The sequence below is a fragment of the Equus asinus genome, chromosome 22, assembly GCF_041296235.1.
Source record: "Equus asinus isolate D_3611 breed Donkey chromosome 22, EquAss-T2T_v2, whole genome shotgun sequence".
In the NCBI taxonomy this organism is placed as follows: Eukaryota; Metazoa; Chordata; class Mammalia; order Perissodactyla; family Equidae; genus Equus; species Equus asinus.
In genome coordinates, this window is record NC_091811.1 from 16,454,134 (window position 1) to 16,468,513 (window position 14,380).

The window sequence follows — 14,380 nt, forward strand, 5'->3', positions numbered from 1 at the left end:
CTTTTTTAAATCTTCGCTGCATGTCCTGTCCTCTGGGTAGTCAAAAGTGGGTCCACCACCCCACGCCTCCTGCCCCAGCCCATACACCTGCACGCCTCTGCTCACAACCAGAGCTCCATCCTACACACAAAGGCACGTTAGGTATGTGTGGATTACACACTCAGAGCAGCACTTGCCTCTCAAGTGCTACTTGCCACTCTGGGGTAATTCCCAGTATTAAAAATTTTTTTCCTTAAAGAGAAGATGAGCAATGCAAAACTTGGGATTTTTTAATGTCTGTAGTTAATTTGTGGTATTTGCTAAGTTTGAAATCTCCATCAGCCAATTCAGGGCTTAAATAACTTGTGATCCCTCTGAAGTGTTAAGTGACTGACAGTCACCAATCTTAATTCGAGCTTCACTGTTTCAGCCTAAATGGAGACTTGGGAAAAGTGTGAGCCCATTTAAAGGGAAGGTTCAAACTATGAAAAGATAAACGTAAGTGCCCTTCATCAACAGACCTGCCTGAGGAATTGGAACATCTCCTTGTGATAGGTAACATAAAATCTAGGAGTTCCAAGGAATTCTGCAAACAAGGACTATGCCTGATTGGTTCTGTGACTTGTCTGTTATTTCCCTTCTCTGTCTTAGTCCTTACCAAGTGGGTATGATGAACCTGAAGGGAATTTCACAAGCTCTAGCAGCATGCCAACCACTCTTCCCTGACCTGGCCCTGGCCAACTCCATATTGTTAGCAGCAACTTGGCTGGAAGGCACGCTTCTCAAACTTGTGGAGGACCCAGTGCTGAGAATCAGTGATTTTAGCTGACCCCAAACCCAATGTGAGTGTGTTGCGACAGCTAAAAAGAGCCAATACTGATCTAGGCTATGTTAACAGAAGTACAGTGAGCAGATGAGGGATGGAAAGGTCTCGCTGCCTGACTTAGCTGAGTTGATTAGAACAGAATCTAGAATCTAGAAAACTGCAGCCACTTTAAGAGAAGTGATTTAAAAAACCCAGAAAACAGAGAGGGAAAACCATAGTACAGGGTCTTTCCATCATGCCTGGGTGTTCTATCCTGTGAGGAGGGGTTTGAAATAGAACCATGAATGCCTGGAGATGAGTGGGTGCTGAGGAGGCAAACAGCTGCCGTTTGGAATATTCAAGAACTCTTGAATAGAAGAGAGGGTACATGTGTTCTTTGTTGCTCTGCAGAGGATGACATGTGTCAGTGGAGAATATGTTGCCCAATATCATTTCTCCCAACCAACATTTACTGAGCACCAACCTTATGAAATTCACAGCTGCGTGTGAAGTGCCTGGAAAAACGGTGAGCTCTGTCACAGAAATGTTCAAGCAGAGACTGAGTGATTGCCAGGAATCGTCTTAAGAGGATTCCTGCCCAGGGTGGGAAAATGGATGAGATGGCTTCTAAAACGTCTTTCAGCTCTTCAGAGTCTGTGAGTCCGTGGACCATGAAGAGTTTCAAGGCTACTTGCAGAGAGGCTGGAAAGTTCTCTTTGGCAGAGTGGGAGTAACTTAAGTACGTTATCTCCTGTTCACAGAAATGCAAAGGGAGTCCCTGCAAGTCCCGCACTGCCACAATTTCTGCCCAAAGGTAGCCCCCCAGGGCATAAAGATCAAGCTGCTGACAAGTGCGATAGAAATACTGAAATCAGAACAGGTAAATCTCAAAAGATCTATTTCCTTTCTGTGCATTGAAGTTCAGGATACATAAATGATGAGTTATGTCTAAAATACTATGCGTGCAGTAATGCTGGCACCACTGTTTACAGGTCTGTCTTGCCCACCAGACTTTGAACTCCTTGAAAGCCAGAGTTCTGTTTTATTTATCTTTGAACCCCCCCATGCTTAGCACAGTATCTGGTACACAGTTGGTGATCTGAAAATTTTTGATGAATTGACCTAAACTAACTTAGATTTCTCTTCCTTTGGCAAATTTGTACCAAGAGTTTTCAATAAGAAAGCTATGTCCTCATCCCAATAAGAAATATGAAAAGTAAAATAAAATAAAGCACAGACTCTCCCCTCCTAGATAAGGAGCTCTCCTTGAGGACAGAGGCCGTGTCTGGTTTATTGGTAAAATTGTCTCAGCCTATGTTTCTAGAAAGGAAGGCAGGACGGGAAGGAAGAAAAGAAACTGTGATCATTTGCGGAGAAATGACTGTTACTTTTTATTTGATTTTGCACAGAATTTTTTCATTTTTTTGTATGTGTTTTAAAATGAATGTTCCCACTCACCTCTCCCAGCCCCACTCTTCAGAGGTAATTATTTTTTTACAGTTATTTTTTCTAGATCCTTCAATATGCCTGTATAAAGACATGCAAACATCTTGCTTTCTCTTCAATAAATGTGGAATCATATTATACATATTGTTCTGTCTTTACTCGATATACTACGAGCAGCCCTAATGATCTATCTCATTTTTTTAAGTTCATCTTGCAGTGAGTTAATTATTCAGAGAGCTGTGCTCCGAGTGAGGAAGGTGCAATCATGGCCAAATGAGGTCTAGGGAAAGCATTTCTACCAATTGTCCCCCCTTTCCTTTTCTATAGACGTTAAGCTACTGAGTAACCGCGAATACATCTATATTTTAGGGAAAAAAGTGTTTGTGGCAGGAGAATGGCTTACTTAGCATTGAGCTAGGGGAAATGGGTCTTTTTGCTTGGTGTCCTAAACTGCCAACCACCTCGTTAGCTCCTCTTCCTTCCTTGGCTTCTGTCTCCCTCTGCCCTGAGCACATGAGGACTAATGCCAAGAGGTCCCCTCTCCTGACCTCCTCGGCCACCAAAAGGGAAACAAAAGGAGCATCAGACACTCAGCTACTGCTTTCTGGCCTGCCACGTTTCTCTCCAAGCCTGTCCTGAGCTCCTTCCATCCCTGGGTGTGGGGGCCATTACTTATATTGTGTTCCTATGGCTAACTTATTTTTTGTTCTCCCTCTTGCAGGACTGAAATGGATGCTAAAGAGCCAAAGAAATGCAATTTGACATCCTTCCCGATTTTGAAAGGAAGAAAGAAACAAAATCTCACCTCTGTAAAGGTAAGCATCCTTGAATTTCATTTGGGGAGGAGGGGTATCACCTTGAAGACTAGGGGGCCAGGACCCAGTGAGATTGCTGTACCTGCAAGCACCTTTGATGACAGGTGAGGGCTGGTGTGAGAGCACTGGGCTGGCTGGTGAGCCAGGTCTGGCTGGGCTTGGAGGGAAAATCAGCTGGACAGCAGAGCATAGTGTCTTCAAATTCAGAACTGCGAGGCCTCAATCTGACAGGTGACTTGTATGTGAGGAGCCCCTGGGCTAGTGCCTCTTCCTCAGTGTTTTCTGTTCTGCTCTGTCTATCTGGGACCATACTGGGAGTGTCCTGGAATGTTCTGAACAAGTATCCAAGAACATTTCCAGAAAAGGTCTGGTTTTTTTTTTTTTCTTTCTAACACAGACATGGTGTTTTTCTTTTTACTCTGCCTCAAAAACTAGCGAGACACCCTAGCACTGAAGGTAATATTGTGATCCGGTGATTTCGTGATTACCATTTATAAGATCAACTTCTAAGTCAGGTGTATTTTTTAATCTAACGCCCTCAGTTTGGATTTCACAACTTACTCAAAAGATCATATTATTTGGGGTCTTTGTTCTAAAAATTTTGCAGCGAACTTTAGCCCAGAGCATTCAGGTTTGCCTTTCTGAATGAAAGCCAGAGCTCAGCAGCCTACCCAAGGCCCGGTGAAAATTCTCTCCCCATAGATCACATACCGCCTCCTTAAAATTACGACTCTTAGGTCACCTCCTCCAAGCAGTGTTCCTGATTTTACCCAAACATTCTCCCCCTCGGGGTTAAAACTCATAAAAATATATCCTAATGAAAAGTCCATTGTTCCCCATCCTTATCTCTGCCATCAGCCCAGACCACAAAAAACATTTATTTTTCAACTTATGGTTACAAAATTTTATTAATACCTACGTTTCTTTTGATAAAACAAAAATTGCTATAAAATATTTGAAGTAGTAAATCTACGCCAAAAATGATAATAAAAGATAACAATCTGTTGGTTCACATTTCAAAATATTATGCAGACAGAATGGTCTTGGTCATGATTTTACTTTGGCCAAATCATCACAAGTTTTGCAGCTCACACTGTTTTTAGCTGCTTGAGCTCACATTTATTGAGTGCTTAACCGACTCTCACATGAACCCTAGAGACGAGTGCTATCATTATCCCCATTTTATAGATGGGGAAACTGAGATTCAAGTGAACCATGAACCAGAAACGAGTGAGTGGAGGACAGAATTCAAACCCATATTCTTAACCCCTCTATTCCACACCTCTTGGCTAGTAATGCAGTTCTGCTAAGTGTTGTCCTACAAAGTTCCTTAATATATTTAATTTATTTAAATTAATTTTAAGGAAAGGAAATTCTGCCACACTTATAGTCAAAAATAAAATTAAAAATCACATTCAAGATAAATTCATTTATGTTGTATTTTGTGATAACTGCTGACAAATTGGCGATATCATTTAAAAATACGATTTAAACTTAAAACTATTGGTTTTGTATTGGTAGTTATTCTGATAGGCCCCAAATAAATGTCTTTTCACCACATGTTCATTTTCCCCAATGAAATTCTCATCCACTTGAATTGAATAGGCTTAAGTAAACGCAAGCAAGTCAATAACTGTCATCACTACATGAAACCCAGGTTTCAATGGATATCCAGTTGTGATATTAATTGGAGGATGAAAAGAATGAATTATAATCTCTTCACCTAAAAAAACACTGAGGATGAGAGAGCAATGGATCTCAGCATATCAACTGCCCCAAGCAGGTGTTGAAAATATATTTTAAATACTTAAATAAATTAATAATAATTTATATTTGCTTTATGGTATTTAGTATTATAAGTTATAAATATGATGTTTATACTAATAAATATTTAAATATTTTAAATGTAGACCTTGGTAGCATTTCATCTAAGGGAGTTTTTAGAATGTGATTTTTAATTATTGATTTCACCTGGCTTTAAGACAACAGCGTGGTCCTCTATACAATATTATACAATTTTTTAAAAATGCCCCCATTCGTTTGGCTACAACACGGTAAAATGTTAGAGAGCCATCTGCTGCCGAGAGATCTCTACCGAGAGTCCTTGTCTTCAGTGCCTGGGGAGAAGTCCCATCCTTTCAGCTTAGCTGGCAAGGAGCACAGGACTCTCACGCTGGTCCTCAATCACGTGGGATCTCTCTGTGCTTCCGGAAAATGCTCTCGTGTTATAGTTTATCCTAACTTCTGGCAGAGGGATCATACTCTCTTCTGGACCTCAGCTATGTCAGCTAGTAGTTGGAGGATGTTTGGCTCCTCTACAACTCTATCCGGAGAAAATAGTGCTTCACAGCTGGTTTCTGGGACTGAAGGTGCTGGCAGAACTCCAGGGTCTCAGGTCAGGCCATCTCAGGAGAAGGACCTGGGAGAGGCCTGGGGAGGGGATCTCTGTTCTCTTAGGGTGTTACTTTATCATTTCCCTGACAACTCATGGGTAGGTGTAACAAAGTACATTCAAAAGTGTGCTAAAGACATATTTTCTATTTTCAGCCTTGGAAGAGCAGGTACTTGTTTTGCTATTTCTCTTCTATCCTTTAAGTCATTCAGTTGCTAAATACCACACCCTTAGACAGGCCTTCCCTAATCACCCCTTCTAATTATATTATATATTTGTTTACTTGTTTATTGTCTGCCTCACCCTCTCGAACTGTGCTGTCCAATACAGCAGCCACTGGCCGCAGGAGGCTATGGAGCCCCTGACACGGGGCTAGTCTAAAGAGGGTGCGCTGTACGTGAAAAACACACACCAGGTGTCAAAGGCTTGGTGTGAGAAAATGGATGTAAAATACCTTATTGATAATTTTTATAACTGGGTGATTTTATAGTATGTTAATACCTCATTAATGTAAAAATAGTTTTATATTGATTGTGTGTTAAGTGTTCTGAATATATTGTGTTAAATAAAATAGATTATTAAAATTAATTGCACCTGTTTCTTTTTACTTTTTTAATATAGCTACTAGAAAATTTAAAGTTTCTCCTGTGACTCGCGTTGTATTTCTATTGGACGGTGCTGCTCTCGAATGGAAGCTCCTTAACAGCAAAGATAGTCTTGGTCTGGTTCAGAACTGAATCCCCAGAACCTCGGACAGCGCCTGGCACAAACTGGCACTTTATGTACTTTTGTGGAATAGAAACCAGGAGAGAGTTTATTCATTTGTTCCCTCGACAAACATTTATTGAGTGCCCACTCATATCAGGTATTTTTCTAGGTGCTGGGGATTCAGTGGAGATAAAACAGACAAGGAAAAAAACAAAAACAAAAACCAAACCTCTCGCGTAACTTAAAACGGGGATTCTTTGGAGAAAGACCAGATGGTACAGTTAATGCTGCGAGTGGTAATGAGCAGCCCTCGTTTTCCTGATCAGTAAGGAGTGGAGACTGAACTAGACACTGGTTCTCAATCTTGGTTGTATATTTGAAATCACCCAAGGGATATTTTAAAGACCACTGAAATCAGAATCTCTAGGGGTCACAGACATTTTCACAAAAGTTCTTTTCAATAACGTGGGGACAGATGTCTGTTTAAACACCACCTATGAGACCCTGGTCAGATCACTAAGTCTCTCTGTTTGCTGGTTGTGAAACTGGAATAGTTATTCCTACATCCCCGGATTGCAGTGGGATTAAGTGACACAAGAAAACATGAGCTTACTGGCTGGCAGATAGCGGAAGGCCAATAAACATTGGTTACTTTTACCTCCCCTCCTCTCCATTTAACAGAAAGGGGTTTCTTGTAGGAGACAGGCTTATTAATGAGTCTCACTCAGTGGAAGAGGATATTCTGAGGGCCAGTCCTTCTGTCTCATTTCTGTAGCTCGTCAGTACGCCATAGGAAAAACAGACAAACATTCTGACCATTGGTATTGCAAAGGAATCAAACTCACAGTCAGTTATAACTGAAGAGAGAACAGAAAACAGAGATTCCAATTGCCAGTCTCTCTAGGGTTTTAGTGTGCTATATTATTTAGGGTAATGAATTCACCTTTTAAATGCAAATGGAAGATTCAGACTAGGATAACTTATAATGATCACAGAACTGAAATTTGAAACATTTAAAATATAACCACCAGCAGCCAATCTAGAATTGGTGACTCAATGAAAAATAAATATATAATACAACAAAAGATCTACATTTGGGGTGGATTTGGGGTCCTGAAGGAGAACACTTACACGCTTCTTCCCATTTTCTCCTAGGACTCCTCTCTGCCTTCTGAGAGCTACGCAGTAAGTACCAGTTCCTTTGTTTTGCGTTCCCATTGGTGCTCTCAGTTTGGAGAGAGGGGAGAACAAAGACTTGAGATTGCCTTCAATTGCTGCGACAAGGATATGAAGCAAGCAGACATGGGGAATGTCTCTGAGTACCAGAATTAATCAGAGTAAATAGATAACTTCAGTTGAAAGCCTCCTCAGGCCATGAAAAGTAGAGTCTTTCTGTTTGACATTGGAGGTGGAGATGAGGAGATGTTAGAAATACAATCCTATCTCCCATATGTGTTTAGCTTCTCACATTTGCTTCTTTCAACAATATTGAGGTAGTCATCACCCCTACTTTACAGAGGAGGGGACCCACAGAGATTAAGGAAGTTACCTAAAGTCATTCTCCTAATAAATGCTGAAATTGGGATTCAGATTTTGTTCTATAATTCATTAAATACTTTAAAAGATTTGTTCCATATTATTAAATGTTGGGTATATATAAAAGAATATTTAAGGGTATGTGTAAGGCGTGAGAATAATGCAATGAATACCCTGTGTGTATCCAACAAACAGTTTAAGAAAGCAGTCCACTGTGTGTCCCTGCTCCCCATCTTATCTCACCCTGTTCGTTGACCCCTCTGAGATAACTACTCTGTTGAGTTTTACATCTATTATTCCATTGCTTTTCTTTCATTTTTTTATTGAGGAAAAATTAGCCTATAGCACTATATATATGTTTCAAGTTTACAGCATTATAATTCGATATTTGCATATGCTACAAAATGATTGCCACCATAAGTCTAGTTACCATCCATCACCATACAATTGACCCCCTTCACTCATTTTGCCCACCCTCAGCCCTCTTCTCCTCTGGTAACCACCAATCTATTCTCTGTATCTGTGAGTTTGTTTTTGTTTTGTTCTGTTTGTTTGCTTGTTTTGTTTTTTAGATTCCACATATAAGTGACATCATATGGTATTTGTTTTTCTCCATCTGACTTACTTCACTTAGCATACTACCCTCAATCAAAGTCCCTTCATGTTGTTGCAATGGCAAGATTTCATTCTTTTTTATGGCTGAGTAGTATTCCATCGTATATATATACTACATCAAACATAGGGGTGCATACATCATTCTTAACTAGTGTTTTTGTGTTCTTTGGATAAATACCTGGGAGTGGAATGGCTAGATCATATGGTAGTTCTATTTTTAATTTTTTGAGCAATCTCCAGACTGTTTTCCATAGTGGCTGTACCACTTATATTCCCACCAACACTGTGCAAGTGTTTCCTTTTCTCCACATCCTCTCCAACACTTGTTATTTCTTGTCCTTTTTGTTTTTAAAGATTTTATTTTTCCTTTTTCTCCCCAAAGCCCCCAGGTACATAGTTGTGTATTGTTTTAGTTGTGGATCCTTCTAGTTGTGGCATGTGGGATGCCGCCTCAGCATGGCTTGATGAGCAGTGCCACATCCACTCCCAGGATTCAAACTGGTGAAACTGGGCTGCCAAGTGGTTAAGTTCATGCGCAAGCAGAGCACATGAACTTAACCACTCGGCCACAGGGCCGGCCCCTATTTCTTGTCTTTTTGATAGTAGCCATTGTAACAGGTGTGAGGTGATATCTCGTTGTGGTTTTGATTTGCATTTCCCTAATAAATGGTGATATTGAACATCTTTTCACATAGCTGTTGGCCATCTGTGTGTCTTCTTTAGAAAAGAAGAAAAACGTCTATTCAAATCCTCTACTCATTTTTTAATTGGGTTGTTTGGGGGGGTTTTTGGTTGAGTTTTATGAGTTCTTTGTATATTTTGGATTTTAACCCCTTATCAGATATATGATTTGAAAATATTTTCTCCCACTCAGTAGGTTACCTTTTCATTTTGTTGATGGTTTCCTTTGCTGTGCAGGGCTTTTTAGTTTGATACAGTCCGATTTGTTTATTTTTTCTTTTGTTTCCCTTGCCTTTGGAGTCAGATCCAAAAAAAGTATTGCCAAGACTCATGTTATGGAGCTTACCACCTATGTTCTCTTCTAGGAACTTTATGGTTTCATGTCTTAAATTCAAGTCTTTAATCCATTTTGAGTTTTATTGTGTAAGATACTAGTCTAGTTTCATTCTTTTGCATGTGGCTGTCCAGTTTTCCAAACCCCATTTATTGAAGAGACTGTCTTTTCCCCATTGTATGTTCTTGGCTCATTTGTCATAAATTAATTGTCCATATATGTGTGGGTTTATTTCTGAGCTCTCTGTTCTGTGGCATTCATCTATGTGTCTGTTTTTATGCCAATACCATACTATTTATGTTACTGTAGCTTTGTAATATAGTTTGAAACCAGGGAGCATGATACATCTAGTCTGATTCTTCTTTCTCAAGATTGCTTTGGCTGTTCAGGATCTTTTGTGGTTCCATAGAAATTTTAGAAGTATCTGTTCTAGTTCTGAGAAAAATACCGTTTGAATTTTCATAGATATTGCATTGAATCTTTAAACTCCTTTAGGTCATATGGATATTTTAACAGTGTTAATTCTTCCAATCCATAAACAGAATATCTTTGCATTTATTCGTGTCATCTTCAATTTCTTTCATCAGTGTCCTATAGTTTTCAGTGTACAAGTCTTTCACCTCTTTGTAAATGGGGCTGTTTTCTAAATTTCTCTTTCTGATAGTTTGTTATTAGTGTATAGAAATGCCACAGATTTCTGTGTTGATTTTATATCCTGCAACTTTACTGAATTTCTTTATTAGTTCTAACAGTTATTTTGTGTGGAGTCTTTAGGGTTTTCCATATATAGTATCATGTCATCTGCAAATAGTGACAGTTTTACTTCTTCCTTTCCAATTTGAATGTCTTTTATTTCTTTTTCTCACCTAATTGCTGTGGCTAGGACTTCCAATACTATGTTGAATATAAGTGGTGAGAGTGGCCATCCTTGTCTTGTTCCTGATCTTAGAGAAAAAGCTTTCAGCCTTTCATCAATGAGTGTGATGTTAGCTGTGGGTTTGTCATATTTGGCTTTTATTATGTTGAGTTATGTTCCCTCTATACCGACTTCATTGAATTTTTTTAATCACAAATGGATGTTGAATTTTGTCAAATGCTTTTTTTTGCATCTATTGAGATGATCATATGATTTTAATCCTTCGTTTTGTTAATGTGGTGTATCACGTTGATTGATTTGTGGATGTTGAATCATCCTTGCATCCCTGAGATAAATCCCTCTTGATCATGGTGTATGATCCTTTTAATGTATTGTTGAATTCGGTTTGCTAATATTTTGTTGACGATTTTTACATCTATGTTCATCAGGGATGTTGGCCTATAGTTTTCTATTTTTGTGGTATCCTTGTCTGGTTTTGGTATCAGGGTAAAGCTGGCCTCGTAAAATGAGTTAGGAAGCACTTCTTCCTCTTCAACTTTTTGGAAGAGTTTGAGAAGGGTAGGTATTCGATCTCCTTTGAATGTTTGGTAGAATTCACCAGTGAAGCCGTCTAGTCCTGGACTTTTATTTGTTGGGAGGTTTTTGATTACTGTTTCAATCTCCTTACTAATAAACTGCCTATCCATATTTTCTATTTCTTCATGGAATAGTCTTGGAAGTTGTATATTTCTAGGAATTTAGCCATTCCTTCTAGGTTGTCCAATTTGTTGGCATGTAATTGTTCATAGTAGTCTCTTATAATCTTCTGTATTTCTGTGGTAGTATTTGTAACTTCTCCTGTTTCATTTTTGATTTTATTTGAGCCCTCTTTCTTTATTTCTAGGTGAGTCTAGCTAAAGGTTTGTCAATTTTGTTTGTTTTCAGAGAACCAGCTCTTAGTTTCACTGATCTTTTTGATTGTTTTTTCAGTCTCTATTTCATTTATTTCTGCTCTGATCTTTATTATTTGCTTCCTTCTGCTAACTTTGGGTCTCGTTTGTTCTTTTTCTGGTTCCTTTAGGTGTAGAGTTAGATTGTTTATTTGAGATTTTTGTTGCTTTTTGAGGTAGGCCTGTATATTGTTATGAACCTACCTTTTATAGTAGATTTTGGAATGTTGTATTTCCATTTTCACTTGTCCCAAGATATTTTTTGATTCCCTCTTTGATTTCTTCATTGACTCATTGATTGTTCGGTAGCATGTTGTTTAATCTCCACATATTTGTGATTTTTCCAGTCTTCTTTTTGTGTGTGATTTCCAGTTTCATACCATTGTGGTGTGAAAAGATGCTTGATATGATTTCAATATTCTTATATTTATTGAAACTTGTTTTGTGGCCTAACATATGATCTATCTAGTAGAATATTACATGTGCACTTGAAACTATTGGTGGAATGTTCTGTTTATATCTATAATGTCTATCTGGTCTAACGTGTCATTTAAGGCTAATGTTTCCTTATTGACTTTTTGTCTGGATGATCTATCCATTGATGTAAGTGAAGTATTAAAGTCCCCTACTATTATTATATTACTGTCAATTTCTCCATTTAGCTTTGTTAATATTTACTGTATATATTTATGTGCTCCTATGTTCGATGCATACATATTTACAAATATTATATCTTTTTATTGGATTGACCACTTTATCATTATGTAATGCCCATTTTTGTCTTTTAAGACAGTCTTTGTTTTAAAGTCTGCTCTGATCTAAGTATAGCTTTCCCTGTTTTCTTTTGGTTTCCATTTGCGTGAAACATCTTTTTTCCATCCCTTCACTTTCAGTCTATGTGTGTACTTACATTTGAAGTGCGTCTCTTGTAAGCAGCATATAGATGGGTCCTGTATTTTTAATCCATTCAGCCATTCCATGACTTTTGGTTGGAGAATTTAGTTCATTTACATTAAAGTAATTATAGATAGGTAGGTACTTATTGCCATTTTGTTAATTGTTTTCTAGCTGTTCTGTAGTTCCTCTCTGTTCCTTTCTTCTTCTCTTGCTCTCTTTCCTTGTGGTTTGATGGCTTTCTTTAGTGTTATGTTTAGATTCCATTTTTGTTATCTTTTGTGTATCTACTATAGATTTTTGCTTCATGGTTAATACGATGCTTACATATATTAGCCTATTTGTATGCTGGTCTATTTTAAGTTGATAGCAAATTAAGTTTGAACACATTTTAAAACTCTATATTCCCCCCCAACATTTTATGTTTTTGATATCAGATTTTATATCTTTTTATTTTGTGTGGCCCTTAACTAATTGTTATAATTATAGTTATTTTTACTACTTTTGTCTTTTAGCCTTCATATTAGTTTTACAATTGATTAGTCTGCCCCCCTCATTGTATATTTACCTTTACTGGTGAGATAAACGTAAGTCTTTTTTATGTTATGTTTTCTTGTTACTAAGTAGTGTCCTTTCCTTTCAGCTTAAAAGAGTCCCTTTAACACTTCTGGTAAGGCCAGTTGAGTGGTAGTGAACTCTTTTAGTTTTTGCTTGTCAGAAAACTCTTGATCTCTACTTCAATTCTGAATGACAACCTTGCCAGATAGATTGTTCTTGGTTGGAAGTTTTTTGCTTTCAGCACCTTGGATATATCATGCTACTCACTTCTGGCCTGAAAACTTTCTGCTGGAAAATCTGCTGGTGGTCTTATGGGGGTTTGACTGTATATAGCAAGTTGCTTTTCTCTTGAAGCTTTTAGGATTCCCTCTTTATCTTTAATTTTTGACATTTTAATTATAAGATGTCTGGGTATGAATCGTTTGGGGTTCACCTTATTTGGAATTCTGAGCTTCTGGATCTGGATGTCTGTTTCCTTCCCCAGGTTAGGGAAGTTTTCAGCCATTATTTCTTCAAATAAGTTTTCTGCCCTTTCTCTCTCTCTTCTCCTTCTGGGACATCTGTAATTTGAGTGTTGTTCCGCTTGATCTTGTCCCATAGGTCCCTTAAGCTATCTTCACTTTTTAAAATTCTTTTTGCTGCTCTGTTTGTGTGAATTCCACTGCTCTGTCTTCAAGGTTTCTGATCCTTTCTTCTGTTTCACTTGGTCTGCTGTTGAACCCCTCTAGTGTGTTTTTAGTTCAGTTATTGTTCAGTTATGTGTTGCTTAACAATGGGGAAATGTTCTGAGAAATGCATTATTAGGCAATTTCATCATTTTGTGAACATGATAGAGTGTATTTACACAAACCTATATGGTATAGCCTATTACACACCTAGACTATATAGTACTAATCTTATGGGACCACTGTTGTATATACCATAACTCTTTATCAGGTAAATTACTTGTCTCCATTTTATTAAGGTTTTTTTCTGGAGTTTTATCTTGTACTTTTATTTGGAACATATTCCTTTGTTTCCTCATTTTGCTTGACCCTCTGTGTTTGTTTCTGTGTATTCAGCAAAACAGCTATCTCTTCCAGTCTAGAAGGAGTCATCACAGGAAGACTGGGAGTGTGTTTCAGTCTGTTGTCTGTGCAGTGCCCTGGGGATGGTAGCTTGCCAAGACCTATCTCTCTGATTGTTTCAGTCCCATGGGGCCCAGAAACACAAGCCCCTCTGGCCAGAGTGCCAGGCACTCAAGGGGCATTTCCTGTGTGGACTGCACATACTCTCCAGGTTTGATGGGGCAGGGCTGCAGGAGAACATCAGGGTGGGGCAAGTGGTGCTAGCGAGGTGGAAAGAGAGTGCAAAAAATGATGCCTGTCAGCACCTTCATCCCTGGAGAGAGTTCCAATAGACCCCTGCCCCTCTGGCATATGCTTTAAGATTAGTTAATCTCCTTAACATAATGGTCTATGCACTTTTCAAACTGCTGCTTTTCTGCTGGATCCTGGAACAAGTGAGTTTGTGTGTGAGCCCTTTAAGAGTGGAGTCTCAGTTTTCTACAGCACTTTGGTCTCCTGGATCTAAGCCCCATTGGTTTTCAAAGCAGACATTTTGGGGACTTGTCTTTCTGGTGCAGATCCCAAGGGCTGAGGTGCCTGATGTAGGACTCAAACCTCTTGCTCCTCAGGTGGAGGCTCTGTGTTTGTGGTATCCCTTCTGCTTATGGGTTGCTGAGCTGGGGGTGGGGCTTTTGGTGAGATGGCATCTCTGCCTCTCCTGTCAGTCTTAATGTGACCTTTTTATCCTCTGCTGTGGAAGAGCTA

General features: G+C 38.8%; 1 protein-coding gene across 2 annotated transcripts in view; it reads left to right on the forward strand.

The window, feature by feature from the left end:
- The first annotated feature begins 2,815 nt into the window (after positions 1-2,815).
- The window catches only part of DYRK4 (dual specificity tyrosine phosphorylation regulated kinase 4), a 47,553-nt gene continuing 35,988 nt past the window's right edge, over positions 2,816-14,380 (forward strand). Inside the window, exons 1-4 of one of the 2 annotated variants that reach the window (XM_070493968.1) lie at positions 2,816-3,045; positions 12,145-12,152; positions 12,639-12,681; positions 13,873-13,893. In XM_070493968.1, the coding sequence (XP_070350069.1) occupies positions 2,959-3,045; positions 12,145-12,152; positions 12,639-12,681; positions 13,873-13,893 (159 nt within the window). In that variant the 5' untranslated portion in view covers positions 2,816-2,958. Of the gene's footprint in view, positions 3,046-7,237; positions 7,331-12,144; positions 12,153-12,638; positions 12,682-13,872; positions 13,894-14,380 lie in introns of those variants that run through there. The other variant, XM_044755561.2, reaches the window with a different exon arrangement.